The 17,939-nt window shown below is 30.4% G+C and overlaps 1 protein-coding gene across 1 annotated transcript in view; it reads left to right on the top strand.

Moving 5' to 3' along the window:
- Positions 1 to 17,939, top strand: part of LOC142320067 (uncharacterized) — an 80,552-nt gene that overhangs the window by 41,242 nt on the left and 21,371 nt on the right. Inside the window, exons 10-11 of the mRNA XM_075357743.1 lie at positions 5,517 to 5,655; positions 10,538 to 10,641. Coding sequence (XP_075213858.1) covers positions 5,517 to 5,655; positions 10,538 to 10,641 — 243 coding nt within the window. The remainder of the gene's footprint in view (positions 1 to 5,516; positions 5,656 to 10,537; positions 10,642 to 17,939) is intronic.

Raw genomic sequence — 17,939 nt, forward strand, 5'->3', positions numbered from 1 at the left:
ATTCTTATTACCAGATGTGAATTAGTCCTTAGATTTTAATAAGACAATTTTTTTTCCAATTACTATTCTATCATTTCTTAAAATAAAGAAATGATAGATAAAATTATAAAAAATTGGAACTATCTCATACATATCATTGTCAGCAACAATCAGCAGTGAGAGTGATAAATCTTCAATCTTTACAAATCACTTATTCGATCATTTATGTAGGAGATCCAAGGTGTTTTAAATTAACAGGAACATTGAAAATTTGTTAATTAAACTATTGAAGAAACAGCTATTAATAAAACTTAAAATTAAAAGGTTTATTTTGTAGTTCAGTAAATTTTTTAGTTAATTAAGGTGATTAAATTCTTGGACAACTGAAGTTAAAATGCAGTTAACAAAATCATAATTGTAATGAATCGTGTAATTTTTTTCTTACTGCATCTTAATTTTTACACAAATTTAGGATCCAATTACATGGCAATCCTCACACCATGTTACCTAACTCTCAATAAAAAAATAAAAATAAAATTGCAGAGGTAAAACAAATGGTTTAAGTTGAACTGAATGTTTTTACCAAGAGATTACAATGCAAAATCTACACCACAATTTAAATAAACTTAACAAAAACTATGCGTAATTATGTAATAAAAGTCACTTGTCTTTGCACATAAATTATTAAATTTATATGTTAAGTGTTTTGAATACTCAAGGAAATGTCAATATATCATCTTGAAAAGAAGAAACTTGTTTTGATGTAAGCTCGTCTTATTTTAATAATTAATTTCAAATTCTAACCTTTTTAACTGGTTAAATTGAATTGTAGATTTTTCTAAAATAGATATTTAAATTGATGGATTGCTTTAATATCAACTTGTACCAAAAATTTAACAAATATCCGTACGTTAAATCAGTATATTTGAATTAAGATAAGTTGTGTTGTTCAGTTAAAAAAAAATTGGTATCAAAGGGTTTATTTCCCTTTTGTTATGATTGATATGACTGTTACCAGAATTAATAAATAAAATGGAATTTATTAATTTAGAACATACAAAATTGCCATTTAAGTCTAGATAAATGTGGACAACTAATTATAAATATTTATTTTATATGTTTCTTAAACGTATAATTAACGTATTGATTACTATTTCACTTTTTTTCAAACATTTTTCTGTGTGTTGGATACATTTAAAGTCCTTTTAGAATGTATTATGAGCACTGGAAAAACATTACACTTGTATGAAGTTCAGTTTTATTAATAATTATTTTAATATTGTTTTTTGCATAATGAAACCATTTTTATATGGAAGTCATAAATTCCTACCCAAATAGTCAAACAATATCCAATTATAGATTGGACAAAACATTATATTACTCTTAAATTATTTTCTTCCTAGGATCATATACATTTTAAAAAAGATATGAATTTTTTGTCAGTTATTAAATCTAAATGTTTAATATTTATTTAACATGTTCTATAGTGGAACGTGCACAATTATTTTTAGATAGCGGAAATACAATCATATGTAATTTTAAAATATATAGTTGATATTGACCCAAATAAGACAAAATAATGTAAAATTAATTTTATGAAAATTAAGACTTAAAGTAATATTTATTGTCTATATCTTTATGACTACCATAAAGAAGAAAGATAGTTTTATTTGAATTATAAAATATTAAGGCATTGTCATATGCAAAAGAGATGGAAAAAAGTGTATACAATTGCACAACTTCATCTCATACATTGATGTACAATAAAAATAATAGTAATGTCTCTTTCTCTAAGGTAGGTCAAAATTAGTTAAATTAAATGTACTTTGATATTTGTGTTAGATAAAGTTTGGAAATGTCCTTCTAATTTGACTATGGTAAAAAAAATAATTAGGTGTTTTGTCATGACAGTCTTCCCACCCACACAGCTTACAAAACGCATGATTTTCTCAGTTGCAACAATATGATTGTTGCTCATAACCCCTTGTTCTTGTCAAATTTAGATGCCTATGACTTTAATTCTCTTTGCCAAGATGAAGTTAAAACCAAAGGATTGCTGTTTTGACATCATAGAATATTCATTATGAGTTACAGAGGAGTGGTTGACATTTAATTTTTATTCTTCTGGCTTGAAAGAGCTGGAAGAATAGTTTGTTAATAAACCAGTACTTCCTCTGATCACTCCAACTGTGGAAAAAGTGCCAGGAATATTGTATCACTTCACAACCCTATTTTGAATAGGATGGTAACCAAATTTACACAATACTTCCTTTTTTTTATAGGCCATGATCAGAATATTTTTATCACTCGTACAGTTGAAAATAATGATTCTTATTCAGTTTTTATTATTGCACATGTGCTACAAATTCTATTGTTTCTTCCCTAATAAAATCCTCTCGGACTATATAGTATTAAATTAAATTCAACGTATATGTGAGACTTAACAATATTAAAAATATATATATATCTGTGTATTTTGCCAATTGTTGCCTTCTTGTAAAATATCAATTCTTTTATCATGATTGTTTTTCCCCTTATCTATGAAATGAGGAAAAAGAGACCCTTCGTGAAATTAGTAAAAATAAATTAGTTTTGTTTATATAATATCCATTAACTCTTAATTATTTTTTTAACTGTATATCCATGGCCTATTTGAGATCAGTATTCCTTACTCCTGTGCTTCAATTTTTTCTCTCTTAGATAACTTAGAATTACAACCAAAATGTTCATTTTCCATTACCTTATAGCCCAGGCAGTATTTGTTTTAAAATGGGCATGTTTGGACTTTTACTACATGACTGCTAATTTTTGGTTTAATGCCTCTGGAATATCATCAGAAATGATTATTTTGTTATGTGCCAGTTGAAGGTGTGCATAGATATTTATAATACAAAATGTAAAAAAAATTTCAAAACTGTCCATTTTTTCCTTTTTTCCTAGATAACTAAGTAACTTAAGTTTTTTAAACATGACACAGTGGTATATAATATTATTTATATATAAATAAATGAAAGTCAACCTTACCAACAATTCATCCGCAGTCTCTTTTCTAGTGCTTTTGGTCATTCAACCACCCTCAGGAAAAGTTGTTCTTCAATTTATATCATTAAAATATGTAAAAGGTAAATTTATAAAATGTAAATTGAAGAGTAACTAATATATATATAAAACTGTTATTTTACAGAAAAGATTGACAAAAAAAATTTGGTTATTAAATTTTATACTCAATATCATTGGTTGCAGATCAAAAAATGATGCATTTTTATTGATGCAAAAATAGCAATAACTGTCAAAAAATGGAAAAAAAGAAGATATTTTGGAAATTTTTTCATGTACTTACTTAGGACCTTCAGATTTTGTCTCAAAGAACTTTTTGATGTGATAAAGCAATACGCCAAATATCAACAAAATTGGTGTAACACTTTTACACAATAATTTTGCAATCCAGATTTTAAAAAAAAGAGATTTTTCCAAATTGTGTAGAACCTGAAATAAAGCCTCTGTATACTTAAAAATTTAATCACATATAAAAGAGCACTCAAACTTACAAATGAATTTTGAAAATTTTTAATCTGTTAAAGATTAGGAGAGCCATGAGAATTTTCTAACATACTTCCAATCTTTTTGCTTTTTTAAACAAATTAATATTTTCACTAATTTTTATCTAAATTAATTTTAAAAAACATCTTAAAAGTACTCAAAAAAATGCTTCTTTTGAAAAAATAAAAAAGTCTATTCATTAATTATCTCTGGAAATATAACCAATCAAAGTTGACAAAGTTGTTTGTAAACACCGTTTACAAAGAAACAGTGCAATAGAGCCTTTTTTTTTTCAACAAATACTTTCATCTTTCCGAGTCATTTCCGAGTGTAAATTTTGCAATCATGTACAACCTAGATAAAATGTCGATTGCAAATACTCGGGCTACATGAAAAATGTATGTGCGATGGAGGTGGGGTAGCTACCCCTACCAATGCTCAGTCGCTCTGGTCAGCTCAAAACTGAATTCATACATTCAAAATAGTGACGCGCTCATAAATCATAGATCAATAGTGATCTCAGCTTCTAGTAGACGAATTTCCTTGTTTTTTTGTTTTTTTTTTAAAGAAGTACAGTGAGTACTCGCTGAGTTCTGAGTACTTTTAAACTGTACTTTTTAAATTAATTAAGATAAAAATTCATGAAGATATTCAATTGCAAATTGAATAAAAAAAATTGTAAGTATGTTTGAAATATTCCCTAGGCTCTCCTAACTGACCAATTTAAAATTTTCAAAATGCATTTGAAAGTTTAAGTGCTCTTTTATATGTGATTAGATATTCAAGTATCTAGAGACTATTTCTGACTCTACACAATTTGGAAAAATCACATTTTTTTAAAATCTGGATTGCAAATTATTGTGCAAAAACTGTCAGACCAAATTTTGTTGAAATTTGGTGTTGCTTTATCATATCAAAACGTTCTTTGAGACAAAATCTGATGGTCCTATGTATAATACAAGTACTCAAAAAGAATTCCCCAAAAATCTTGCTTTCAACAGTATTGCTATTTTTGCATAAGTAACATATTTTTTAATTTGCAACTTATGATTTTGTGTAAAATTTAATAACAGAACTTTTTCTCTATCTTTTTTCTATAATGAACAGTTATTGAGGGAAATGGTTATTTTTATGTTTTTTAAAATTTTGTTTAATGAAAATTGAAGCACACCTTTTTCAACTAGCACATAGCAAAATGATTGTTTCTAATGGTATTCTGGAATTAAAATAAAAATTAGCGATCATATAGAATACGTTTCACCCAAAACCGCCTGGACTATTATGGCATTTGATTAGTTCAATTCCCCTTCCTCTTGTTTGCTCCTTCAGCAATATTTACTTTGTCACATTAATTATTGGTATTGATGTTCCCAAAAATCATAATTGATTTTCCCTTATTTTCCTATAGATAATATCCTGATTGTCCCTCATCTGTGTATTCATTATTTGTTGTATCAAATTGTGTCACTCCTCCCACCTGTCTAAGCATCACAATTGGGGAATAAGGGGGAAAAATAATAAAAAAGTAATTTTTAAAAATGATGAGAAGCTTCTTACTTTCAACATTTGATACAACAATTATTATTTTTTTATAAATCAAGCAAAGAACCAAAATAAATAAAATACTAGTAAACCCTAATATTTTTAGTACAAAACAAATACAATTGGTCTCTAACAAAGGATTAACTTTTTTTTAATAATTAAAATTATAACAAGAATAATTCTGGATTTCATTGTAAGGATTTCATTTTATAGATATTGTTTATATATATATATATATTTATATGACTAGATTTTTGTGTCTGTTTAACTTTACTTGTATTTTTATTTTATACTTAGAATTTTTTTTTAACGAAACTTTACATTTACTTTAGATTAATTTTAGTCATCCATTGACATTCTTTATTTTTTGTACTTAAACTGACAAGATTAATGTTGTTCAGAAGTTGTAATTAAGTGATAAAGTTTACAATAAATTGTATTGTATTATTTTGCAGTCACGTCCTAATAGTAAAGAATCTTCAAAAGCAGGGAAAACTGTTGAGAAGAGTAAACAAAAAAAAGATGGTACACCAAAATCAAAGAAAGAAAAGTCGCAACCAGGCACCAAAAAATCTATTCCTAAAGCTATTGCTGGTACTAATTTGTTACTCTTAAAATAATACTGATAATATATATTACTTAATTATTACTGTAATAATAATACCAGTAGTATTGTTTGTAACATTTGTATGTTTGATCACATCTTTTGGCATTATATACAAACTCAAACATTTATAACTTTTGTCAGCAGCCTTTTTCAGTCCAAATGGCATTGCCTTCTCCTCTATCAGTAAATTAACATTTCTCATTTTTAATTTTCAGTTCTGAAATAAGTTTTACTCAACACCAGGGAGCAGCTCTAACATTTAGTTCAAAATTAAATATCCAATCAACACGTATAATATAAAACTTTACATTGAAGTATCTATACCAAAAAAAATTTCAATGAAATTGTAATTTGTACAGTAAGAGTCTTGCAAATATCATTTCTTCCACTCAAAAAATAAAATTTTCTGTATAATAAATAAAACAGTTTTTAAGAAAATGATACTGATATCAAAAAAGATAAGATGCTACATTTCTATCATCAAAATTTGTTATTAATTTAGAATTTTGTTTAAAAAAATACATGTTAAATATATGTAATAAGACAATAGATATACAATAATAGATAATATACAACGTTTAAGCATTCCGTATAATAATCAAAATAAAAGAAAAAATTTGTTATGAAACTCTTACCAGCCCAATTTCATTTATTAAACAACAAATAATTATAAGATTTGTATTATTTTTGTAAAAGTGATATGTATTACATATAAATGAAATCTGACTGTAAGAGTATATCTATTGTCTATTACATATATTTTACATGTATTTTTTTTAAAGACAGTACTAAATTAATAACAGATTTTGATATTACAAATGTAGTGTCTTTAACTCTTTTTATATCAGTATCATTTTGTTATTGTTTTATATTACAGAAATTTTTGTTTTTTGAGCAGAAGGAATGATATCTGCTAGACTCTTACTGTACGGTTTACAATTTCATTGTAATTTTTTTTATATCACTCTGTTTTGATTATTCTTTTATTTTTGTTATGAATTACTGATTGTTATCTTATGGATTTATTATTAAAATTTACTGCCTTTCTAGAACAAACAAATATACTTTTTTTTAATTTCTCGGCCAATTTTTTTGTTAATACCTAATGTCAGGAGAAGACCCGCCCCTGTGCACACGATGCAACTGCCGCATGACTGTGGACCACATTCTCGTGGACTGCATATGTTAGGCGGCTTTGTGTCGTCGGTTTAATATACCCAGAAACATCCGTGATATCTTGTGCAATAATAGCGGGATTTTGGAACGGATGTTTCTCTTTTTGCATAGTACCGGGTTACTGCAAAGGATTTAATATGCTCATATATGTTTTTCTGTAAGGAGAATTTTTTTAAATAATTTTAACCTTTATTTTCAATTTGATTTTTGGTTCTAAGTATTTAATTTTACTATCCGGGAGGGGATTTTTGCACAACCCATAGGAGTTAGGTAAGTTTTATATGCTTTCTTTAATCTATTATTTTAACTTTTATCTTTTATCAACTTTGTCTGTGGTATTAGTTTTGAGTTTTATTTTGTCTTCTTGGCTTGTTTTAGTGAATTTTTATTATATGATTAATATTACGTTTACACCTTGTATAGTTTATTATTTCGGAGTTATTTTACCCTTTTACTAATAACTACCGGGTGATGATAACGCCCAGGCATTTTTCGCCCAAACAAAAAACAAAAAAATAAAAAATACATTTTTTGTTAGTCATATCATTCACTTCATACCATATTTTTCTTTTTTTAATAAAACTAGTGTAATGACCTTCATGAGTTGAAGATTCGTGATAATATTGCGCTTATTACTTTGTAAGTGTAATAATCCTCGATTTTTATCATATCTGTGGACACGTTTTTTATATTATTATTAAATGAACTTTTTTTTTATTTCTCCATCGATTAGTACAAATAATTCTAATTGTAGAATAAAAATTTTACCTATAAAATTTATTTCTGTTTTATGTAACAAATCTTTGTTGATACATTTGCAACACTTTCCTACTGTTCATGTTTTTGTGTTTTATTAGCGGCTATTATCACTAGACAAGTTTTTGTATGCTACCTAATACTATCAAGTACTGCTACCTAGCGGCGTGATTCGTAAACCCACCTTTTTTTGAAAGTATTCTTTATTACAAATCTAATTGTACTTAAATATAATGTTTTCATGCTTATTTTTTTATTTTTTACTATTTTCATTTCACTTTTAGGTTAGATCATGTTTAGAACTGTAAACATAGTTTGTTGACTGCTGAACCATCCAGTTCTGCAGACTTACTGGCAAAGTTGTAATGGAGTTTGTAACAAGAAACGATCAACATGTTATATAGAAAGCATTAAAAAAACATTGGGATCAATTAATCATTATTCATAACATAAATCATTGTACAGCCAAACTTTAAACACATAATAATGATAATAATTGTTTATTTTCATAAAAAATCATAAATTACAAAATTATGACACATATTCAGAATGTAAGTAAGTAACAAATTCCTTTATAGCAGCACAGCAATCATTAAAAAAACAAAATTTTTGTTTGTGTCTCATTCTGTGCTTTTAAATTGTTAAAATCGAACATAGAGCCTCCTGGCTTGGAAATATTGTCTATTAATCTTTTTTTATAAATATAGGAAACTGGGGAAACAACTGAAATTCATCAACCAATTTATGAAATATATGGAAAATACCATGAGTAATGAAATGATCAGGCAGTTCAATGAAGTATGTGAGAATGTAGATAATAAGTGGTCATCTTCAATAAGTGATAATTTGGTATATACTGGTGAATAAAATTAATTAGAATAGACAAATTTTTTAGTTATTGCCTTAACTTTATCTGAAATTTTAAAGACCATGAAATTATATCAGACTTTTGAAGTACCAAAACTTGTGTTTAGTGCAGTATAAAACAAAGCAAGTTGGCTGTGTTCACAAGACCTATCTCATACGAATCCATAATCAAAACAATATTCCATGTGGTGGAGGTGCATTACTTAATTGAAATTGCACAGATTCAAGAAAAATTTAAGTTAACTTGCAAGATCATGTGCACCATTTTTTTAGGACAGAAAGAGTATTTTTTCATGTTAAATTATTGTGATAAGGTCCAGTAATAGATATTGTCTACTATGAGGTCTTAATAAACTGCACCTCATTTGAATTCCAAATTCACTAAAATTATGATGTTGTTACTGCTTTATATAACAATCCCTGACTTCTTATTCCTGCTTAAACTCTTAACAACTATTCTCTTCATTTGACTAAAACCAAATATATGATTCCTCTTACTACTCTGAGTGTTCCCCATTTGTTTCTGTATCTAAAAAATTTCAATGGGAATGTTAAAAGATCTGACCAGAATATTACATTTTAAAGTTGGTTAATTCTGGGATGAATGAATAAAAAAAATTATCGCTTTGCTGTGATAATGTCTCGCTAATGGTAAAGCTGTGAAAGAGAAAAAGAACATCTGTGTGATAAAAAAAATCCTTTTAATTAATTTGTTTTTAATAGCATTACGGTAATTTTTAAATAGAGCTTTTCTGTTGACATACAAGTGTTACAAAATACTTAGAACATAAGAAAATGATTCATACCATAACAATTAATTAATTATTACACTTTTTTTATACATTCAGTAATAAATAATAGTTATGATTTATAATAATAGTTTTACCTTACTTGTACAAATATTTACTACATTAAACAGTTCTTAGTGTAAAATGGATTCAAGTTTTAATGTTAGAAATGAATTCACCCATTTCTATCTAATCTTCTGGGTGAAATTTCAGAGTTTTGAAAAAACATATGTTCTACGCAATGGAAAAACCAGAATAAATATTGAATAAGTGCTGCTGCTATGTAGACGTGATGACCAGAAATCCTTTCAAAACAACACAACAGAATGAAGGAACAAGTCAGCCATAAGTGTTGTGTTACTTATGTAAAACAAATTATTAATCAGTTCTTATATTATTTCTTTATTATTTATTTATATATTAATCAGAAGTTATTTTTCTTGGATTTATGCTATAGGGCTATTTAAATTTTCTTAATGTTAGATGTCAAGAGATTGTTTCCAGATGCTGTGCTTCATATCAGCAAGCATGTCACTAGGCGGTAAGATGTCAGGGGTAGTCGCAGTTCACATATGCACTTGCACATATGTTTCCCCTACCAAGCTGGCACCGGCAGCTTTATAAGCAGCAATACAGGAATACAAAAGCATTCTCTCCCAGACTACCACCAAGAGAAGAACAAGAAGGAAGAAGTCTCCTGGCCAGCCCAACATGAGATCTCTCTGCAGATTTCAACATAACTGCTGGAGAAGTAAGCCAGCTGCTGGCACAAAGCCTGATAGAGGCATAGTGTTGGAACCAGACAAGCACTGCTCAGGGAGAATTGCCTCAGCCGCCCTGGTGGAAGATGACTGACACTAACACAGCACTGTGGGACCCCAGGGACCAGACTGTAGTAGGACCCAACTGCCATTGAGGGGAAGCTTGGTCTGATTCCAATGCACAAGTCGCAACTCTCAGACTAGAACCTGTAAAACCGAGCCATCATCTCCTGAGCCCAGCAACCGAACTCAACGGCCCTTTTTAGGGGTACTTCTTCAGGCACAAAAACAGCCCTTTTTAGGACTACCACAAAGTTCATAAGGTGCCACAAACTGTTGGAGAAATCTGGTGACAAGATATTTACCTCATTACTTTGATCACTTGTAATAGTTGTTATGATAACAAAAAAAAAAAAAACAATTATTTTGTCTCTTATAAACTAATTTATCTTTAGGTCATCTTATTTTGTGTTTCTGTTCACTATTCCCTTGAATTACGTGTAATTTATAATTTTTTTTAGATAATCCTGTTTTAACGGAAATAATTTCAAAATTTGGTGCTTATGAAAAAGAACTTGAAATTATATTATCTGTTTTGGAAACTTGGAATAAACATGACACTGTTGTAAGTATATTTCTGAAAAAAATATCATTTATTTCCCCTATAATATTAAAGTTACATATTATGTTACATAATTTAAAAAAATTGTGTTGTTTAGGTTATTGATTGTAGTTCTTTCTGTCTTTTTAGGAATCAAGGTAAACTGTAAAATCAATATAATGAAATTTTGTTCTTTCTTTCTGCCATCTGTCATATGAATAATTGTTCATTTGACTTGTATTGGCTCAAAAGTAATGTATTTAAAAGTAATTTATAATTGAATTACCTTCAATTTCAAATTACTTTGAAATTATTGTAATTTATGTATAATATGCTTGTAATTTACTCTCCAAAGGGGATTCACATTTTAAAACTGGGGATTGGTGTCCGCACGGTCCTAGCCTCTGCACCTGTTCTTCCTACTACAACTCGAGCTGCTGAACATTATACACATACACTATACCAAGAGCACTACACAGATTACAACATACCCTTACACAACTGCACAACAACATCCTACACTATTTCTTCATACACATTCTCTTGGTGGTGTTGCAACACCTTATGAAAGTAACCATAACCTGAGGTGTAAACTATCATTCCGATGGGTGAATGGCTCTACGTAATGAGTCGTGAACGATGTCTTCCAGGCACTTGGGTGAACCCAGTGTCTAGCTCTAGCCTCTGTAGAGGTGCTCCTATATTTACCCAGGAGACGTGGGACCAACATTTGTAATCCACAAGAAAAATCTGTGATGGTTGATAGCTGAAAAAAACACCAAAAAAAGTCTTTTGGAAAGGCCTTGATCAGTGTTGTTTGATAAGGATATCAGTAGTGTGGAAAATAAAGTAAATTGTGATGCACCCATTCACAGTTTAAAAATGTTAGATTCATTCTTACACGAAATAATCAGGAAGGTTTCACAAGGTCTCGCTGTCCTGATCAACAAAGCAGTAACAGGATGATGTGATCCACCAAACATCAAGAAATTAATCAATATTAATTGAAACATGTAATGATGAGCAGTCAATCTCTCTTATGCCTTACTAATATGGACGGAATAAAGGTATCCTGGGTTGTTGTCTGCAACTTCCCATTGTTCAAAATCTCCCCCTCTATCACCTTGTATTCTGGAGGTTATGATTGAGAAACCGCCTGACCCTAGAGCATCAAGGTTTATTAAAATTAAAAATTCTAAAAAGAAAAATCAGATCACATACAATTAATTTTTCTCTAATATTTATCTGTATCTATAGTTACCTTTATTTATGAATATTATCCAGTGGAACATTTGAGGTCTTTGGTTCCGCATTGCAGATGTTAAGAGTATTGATGCCCATACAAGAATCATTAATAATGTGCTTCCAAGAAATGTACCTTCTACAGTTAGATGCATGGTTATTTCTGTGAGAGATACAACTGTCTCATAAACAATAGAGAGAGTAGTGAAGTTGCTATTTTATGTGAAATGACCCTCATTCTGCTGTTATAAAAATCTCTGTCCCCTTCATTTTGCATATGTGCTATTTGTATCCCTCACCAAACTCTTAGTTCAATGCTCTTGATATATCAAATCTCCTCACACAAATTCCATCACTGTTGTTAACAGTAGGAGACTTTAATGCCCACCATATTTCATTGGACTTGCTCCTCTAGAGGAAATATGATAAACAGAGAAAGAGACAAGACTTGGACCTCTGATCATTCACAGTCATGTCATTATCGTCTGATACATTGTCCAACATCAACCTCTCCTTATGCTCACCAAGTTTACTCCCTCGTCTTAATTGGTCTGTTTGTGACAACTTTTACGGCAGTGACCACAGGCCAATTATTATTGTTTGGTTCGATCATGGGGTGAACAAAAGGCCACAGAGATGGATTGTTGAAAAGACAGAAGGGAACAGTTACCTTAAAGTCTTCCCATCAGAGTATGATGATGTTGCAGACACCCTTGATCAAATTACCTCTTTTACGTCCCTGGTACTCAAAAATGCTGACATTTCACAAACATCTGGAAATCCTAGATGTCCTCCATCCTTGATTGAATGATGACTGCCAAATGCGATTAGAAAATAACAGCAGGCACTGCATAAATTTAACCACAGGCCTTCAAATGAATATCTAAATTTGTACTGTAAGGCTAGAACGGTATGTTGTCAGTTACTTTTAGGTGCTGGGAAAAAGTCATGGACAAAATATATAGACATACACCATCTCATACACTACTTCCATGTCTACTGTGTGAAAGAAGCTTCATGCTATTTGCAGATCACAGAAACAATCTATTCCCAGACTTTACCACAAAGGAGAACGTTTTTCATCACCTTCTACAGTTACAACTAACTTGGCAGATTGTTTCTGTTCAGTGTCTCTCACTTCTTCATTATATACAAACGAATTTCAGAGGAATAAAATGTAGATGGAAACATTGTCATAACACGTTAGTGATTCAGTAGGTGAATGAAATGCTCTTCTGCTTCAATGTGTTGTCACGTGATACCTCCCTTGGACCTGACAGCATTCGTCTCAGTATGCTCTCGCACCTTCCCTATTTGGCACTATAAACCTATTATGCGCTTATAGTGGTTTATTAACAGTGTGGTTTCCGCTAAGGACAATCTTCCATTGATCATTTAGTGTCATTGGAGACAGCTATCCTACTCTAGCCAACACCTCATCACTACCTTCTTTTATATCAGGAAAGCGTACAACATGGCCTGGCAATGTGGTATTCTAAACACCCTAAAAAAATTAGGAGTCAAGGGCAATATGGTTGCCTTTATTAGCAGTTTTGTAAATGACCGAACTTTACGTGTTTGTGTTGGATAGTGTCACCTTGGAGGTTGGAGTGCCTCCAGGAAGTGTATTAAATGCCACTTTGTTTGCTACAGCCATCAACAATATTACTAAATGTGTGTAGCTACCTGTCTCATGTTTGTTATTTGTTGATGATTTTGCTATATACAAGTATATATCACATCCTGCTCAACAGCCACAGCAGAGAGACTACTACAGAACATTATATCTCATCTTGAAGCTTGGTCCAAAGTTACTGGCTTCACATTTTCACCTGAGAAAATAAAATGAGTATTCTTTTCTCACCTGCAGGATCTTATTCTGTAAATCTTAACGGAGAGCTAATTACTATCTCTCCTGATGTTAAGTTTGTAGGTTTATTTTTTGATAGCCATCTTACATGGGTCAAACACATCAAACAATTAAAAACAAAATGTTCCAAAACTTCTATATATGCTGCAAGTCCTTAGCAACACCAATTGGGAGCTGATCGATCATGTATATTGTGTTTTTACTATTCCTTAGTTCGTTTCCATTTAGATTATGGTTGTGTCACTTACTCTTCAGTGTGTCATACCATACTTAAAATGCTGGCTACTGTACATTATGCTTTTCTTCATCTTGCTACAGGTGTCTTTAGATAAAGTGCTGTCACAAGCATACTTGTTGACTGTTATGAGCCATCACTTTGGGATAGACGGAAACCAACTTCTAGCATCTTACTCTACGCATCTTACAGGACAACCAAATCACCAAATTTTTAAAGCAGTCCTTGTGAATCCTCATTTACAAAAATATAAGGAACATCCACATTATACAGCACTAATGGGTGTTCATACCCGGCATTTGGTACACATTTTTAAATTTTGGCACATATTCTATTTTTCCAACTTATCTCTGTTCATATCCTCCTCCATGGAGAATCAACCTCATAAATTTTATTGTTGACCTTACCAATACAATAAAAAATTAACAGCACCTATCATTATTCAGCAAATATTTTACCAGTTTCTCTCCAAAATAAGCCCACATTCAGTAGTACACAGATGGATTGAAACAGAATGTTATTGTTGGATGCGCATTTGTTGTTAATGACAGGACCTATATATTTGGTCTACCTTGTATTACATGTGTTTTTACTGTTGAATTATAAGCTATCAATAAGGCTTTGAATATCATTAACCCAAAATACTGTCATATCCTTATTTGTAGTGACTCATGTAGTGCATTTCAAACTTTAGAAGATTTGTATTCTAGACATCCTATCATCACTGAATTTTATAATGCAACTGCCGAGTTGAACCATCGCAACACACAAGTGAGTTATTGATGGTGAGTTGCATGAGTGAGTTGACTTTGTTAAATTCTATATGTTTATTTATTTATTTTTTTTTCATCTATTGTTAAGATTCAGTCAGCAATATTAACTTTAAGTTAGTTTTTAATGATATTATGTCTGTGTTATTAGTTGTAAGTTTTAGTTTTAGTTTTTATTGCTGTTTCTTTTTTTTTGTTCTGGGCAATGATAACATAACTAGTCTAGTTTCCTATTTACAGAAGAAAACTATTTTCCTTTTCTAATTAGTACAATGCGATCATTACTATAATACAGAAATATTCACATTTCATTTGATTCATGGAATGTAGTTATACACAACTGGTAATGTCTTAAGCAAGTGTTGGAAATGTCTACCATTTTCCTGAAGGCAGCTCTGAACCTTTCACACCATATTTTTGACCCCCTTCAAAAGACATCAGGGCTATTGGAATTCATCTGTGTAGTAATGGCTCGCTCCAGGTCTTGCAGAATATGTGGGTTTGATTGATATACACGTCCTTTCAAAAAAAAAACCCCAGAGAAAGAAGCCTGATGACAATAAGTCAGGAGAACGAGGGGGCCACAAACCTTTTGAGATCATGTGACCACTAAACATTTCTTCCAAAAATTCCATGGTATATTTGGATGTATGGCACATTGCCCCATCTTGTTATAGTTAACAATAGCATTCATCAGACTGATGAAGAACTACAAATTGCAAAATTATTTCCTGATATGCTGGATTGCCAAGGGTTTAGTAAAAAAATTGGGCCTACTATTTGTCAAGAAATCACATACCAAACTTCTACCTTTTGTGAGTGCAGCAGCAATTCATATAAGATGTGTGGATTTTGTGTTGACTATTGATGTAACTGCTAATTTGAAAGTACATGTCATCACTAAAAAGCACATCCAGTATGCCCATCCCATTACTTCTACTTGCTTGATAAACCACCAGCAGTACCTTATTCTTTTAACAGTGTCTGGGGGTTTCAGTTCCTACATGCAATGTATTTGATATGCATATATAACTAATTTCTGTGCGACCTTTTGTCCACTCCTGTCTGCAGTGATAATTTACGCAAGCTTTTTTATTATTGATTTTTGCAATTGCAATTTTAGTGTCATAATTAATTTGTAAATTCAAAATTAATTTTCATTGGTTATTGTAAATGTAATTTATTGTTTATGGCATATAATTTACTTATTTTGTAAATAGTAAGTTACTAAAGAGTAGATAAGTTGTGAAAATTTGTTATAATTTTATCGATCTCTTAATGTCCTTCATTGTACCAATAACGTACAACAACATGTTATATGAAGTATAATAATACAGTTTATCTCTATGCATACAAATTTGGCAAAAATCTCATTAAAAGAATAAAAGTAAATATCATATTTTTTTACTGACTTTTTGAAGAAAAGTATGGTGGAATTGTGGGTGAAAATACATTTTCCTTAAGTTTTGCAGTATAAGAATTACAAAAATACCATTCATGTATTGGGGCTCAAAAATCTCAAAAAAAGCATTCATGTATAAAATATTGTGGCTTGAAAATCTCCAAAACTACTAAATGCATTTCATTAAAATTTAGGTATGCTGTAGTAGTTTATCTGACTGAAGTTGTGTGGATATGAAAATTTGATGAAGATTGGTTGAGTCGTTCTTCAGTTACGCTCAATTTACGGCTGACAACAGACAAAATAACCCCAACTTGAGATTGTTGAATTTGTATTTGTGTATTTTTCATATGTGCTTATGCAGTGAGTCACAGTGATGAGAGGGGTGAAACTTGAAGCTTGTGTTATGTGGCCTTCGCATAACATATGCAATCCACAAGGAAGTGGCACACAGTCAAGTAGCAGTCACACGGTACTCATAGTGGTATGTTTTCTGCTGTTATCAGATACCCATGAGTGGTTCTGGTATTTCCTACCAGCAGTTGGTAGAGAACCACTTCTTCCTGGTAAATTTTACTGCAGGGAAGAATCCCATGGCAACACAGTATCTTTGATGTATTGAAGTTTATTATCTACTGCAGCAATCCAGTCAACTTACCACTTTGCTCGAAGAGCGTGTTTTACACAATTAAGTTGTTAATCAAATGCATGTAATGCATTGTACTCTGAAAATCAGTGTGTTTCTGATTGGCAAATAGTGAGGATGTTGAAAACGAAAAGTCTGTCTCCTTGCACTGAACTGCGTAATAGTATAATTGTTGGTTTTTAGATTCTGTGTGTAAAATATTCCAAGGTGAATACTGTTGATGTATGTATTTCTATGTAATGAATAATTTCAAAATTTGATTCTGTGCAGTACCTATATGTCATCATATTGCTTGTATCTATGGTTGAATGTGCTTCAGGTCTACCTTAGGTTAGAACACGTACAATTGAGAATTTATAGTTTTTTGCACTATTGGTGTATTTTGTGGTTGGTTATTTATTTTATCTAGTTTTTCAAAGTAATTTTCACTGCTGAATAAATTATTGATGTCCTTTAGATTCTATTTTTAATACCACACCTCCCAGAGTAAATTTTTACAAAATTTGTTTTTTCTTCCCTATCATGGCCTACAAGAATCATGCTTTGTAATAATCACTTTTGTAATCCTAGGCTTTTTCTATTTATTTAAAATAATTGTGCGGAGTAAACTGTCTGAATTTTCTGACCACAACTGTGTAATTGTATTTCTTTCCATTTACATAAGAATTTTAATGATGCTAGGTTATTAATAACTATGTCTTTGCAATTTAATTTGTGGATTTTTAAAAAATATTTCCATTTGTGTTGAAAAATTTCTGAATTAGATAACCATGCAGAATAAATTGCAAAAAAAAGACAAAAATAGTATTTCCTGAGACAGATCATTAAGGATATAGAATTAAGCTATAATATTGCAGTTAAAAGATAAAATCAGAATATAATTATTATGGAGAAATGTAACAATGAAAAAAAGATTGCAAATTGTAATTATTTAAAAGTTGTTATCTTATGAGGCAAGTGTAGCAGGTCTTAGGTATTTTTAATGTTTTCTATATTTTGTATGCTTTGTGATAAAAAATTAGAATCCAGAAAACTGAAATTTTGCATTAAAATGTTACATGAATGTTGAAAATTATGTAAAATATAATAAAAAAAAAAATGCTGTCTACATAGAAAACACAGTATATATGTATATATTCATGTAGTTAGTTGGTATT

Source organism: Lycorma delicatula, chromosome 2, assembly GCF_047948215.1.
Source record: "Lycorma delicatula isolate Av1 chromosome 2, ASM4794821v1, whole genome shotgun sequence".
NCBI lineage: Eukaryota > Metazoa > Arthropoda > Insecta > Hemiptera > Fulgoridae > Lycorma > Lycorma delicatula.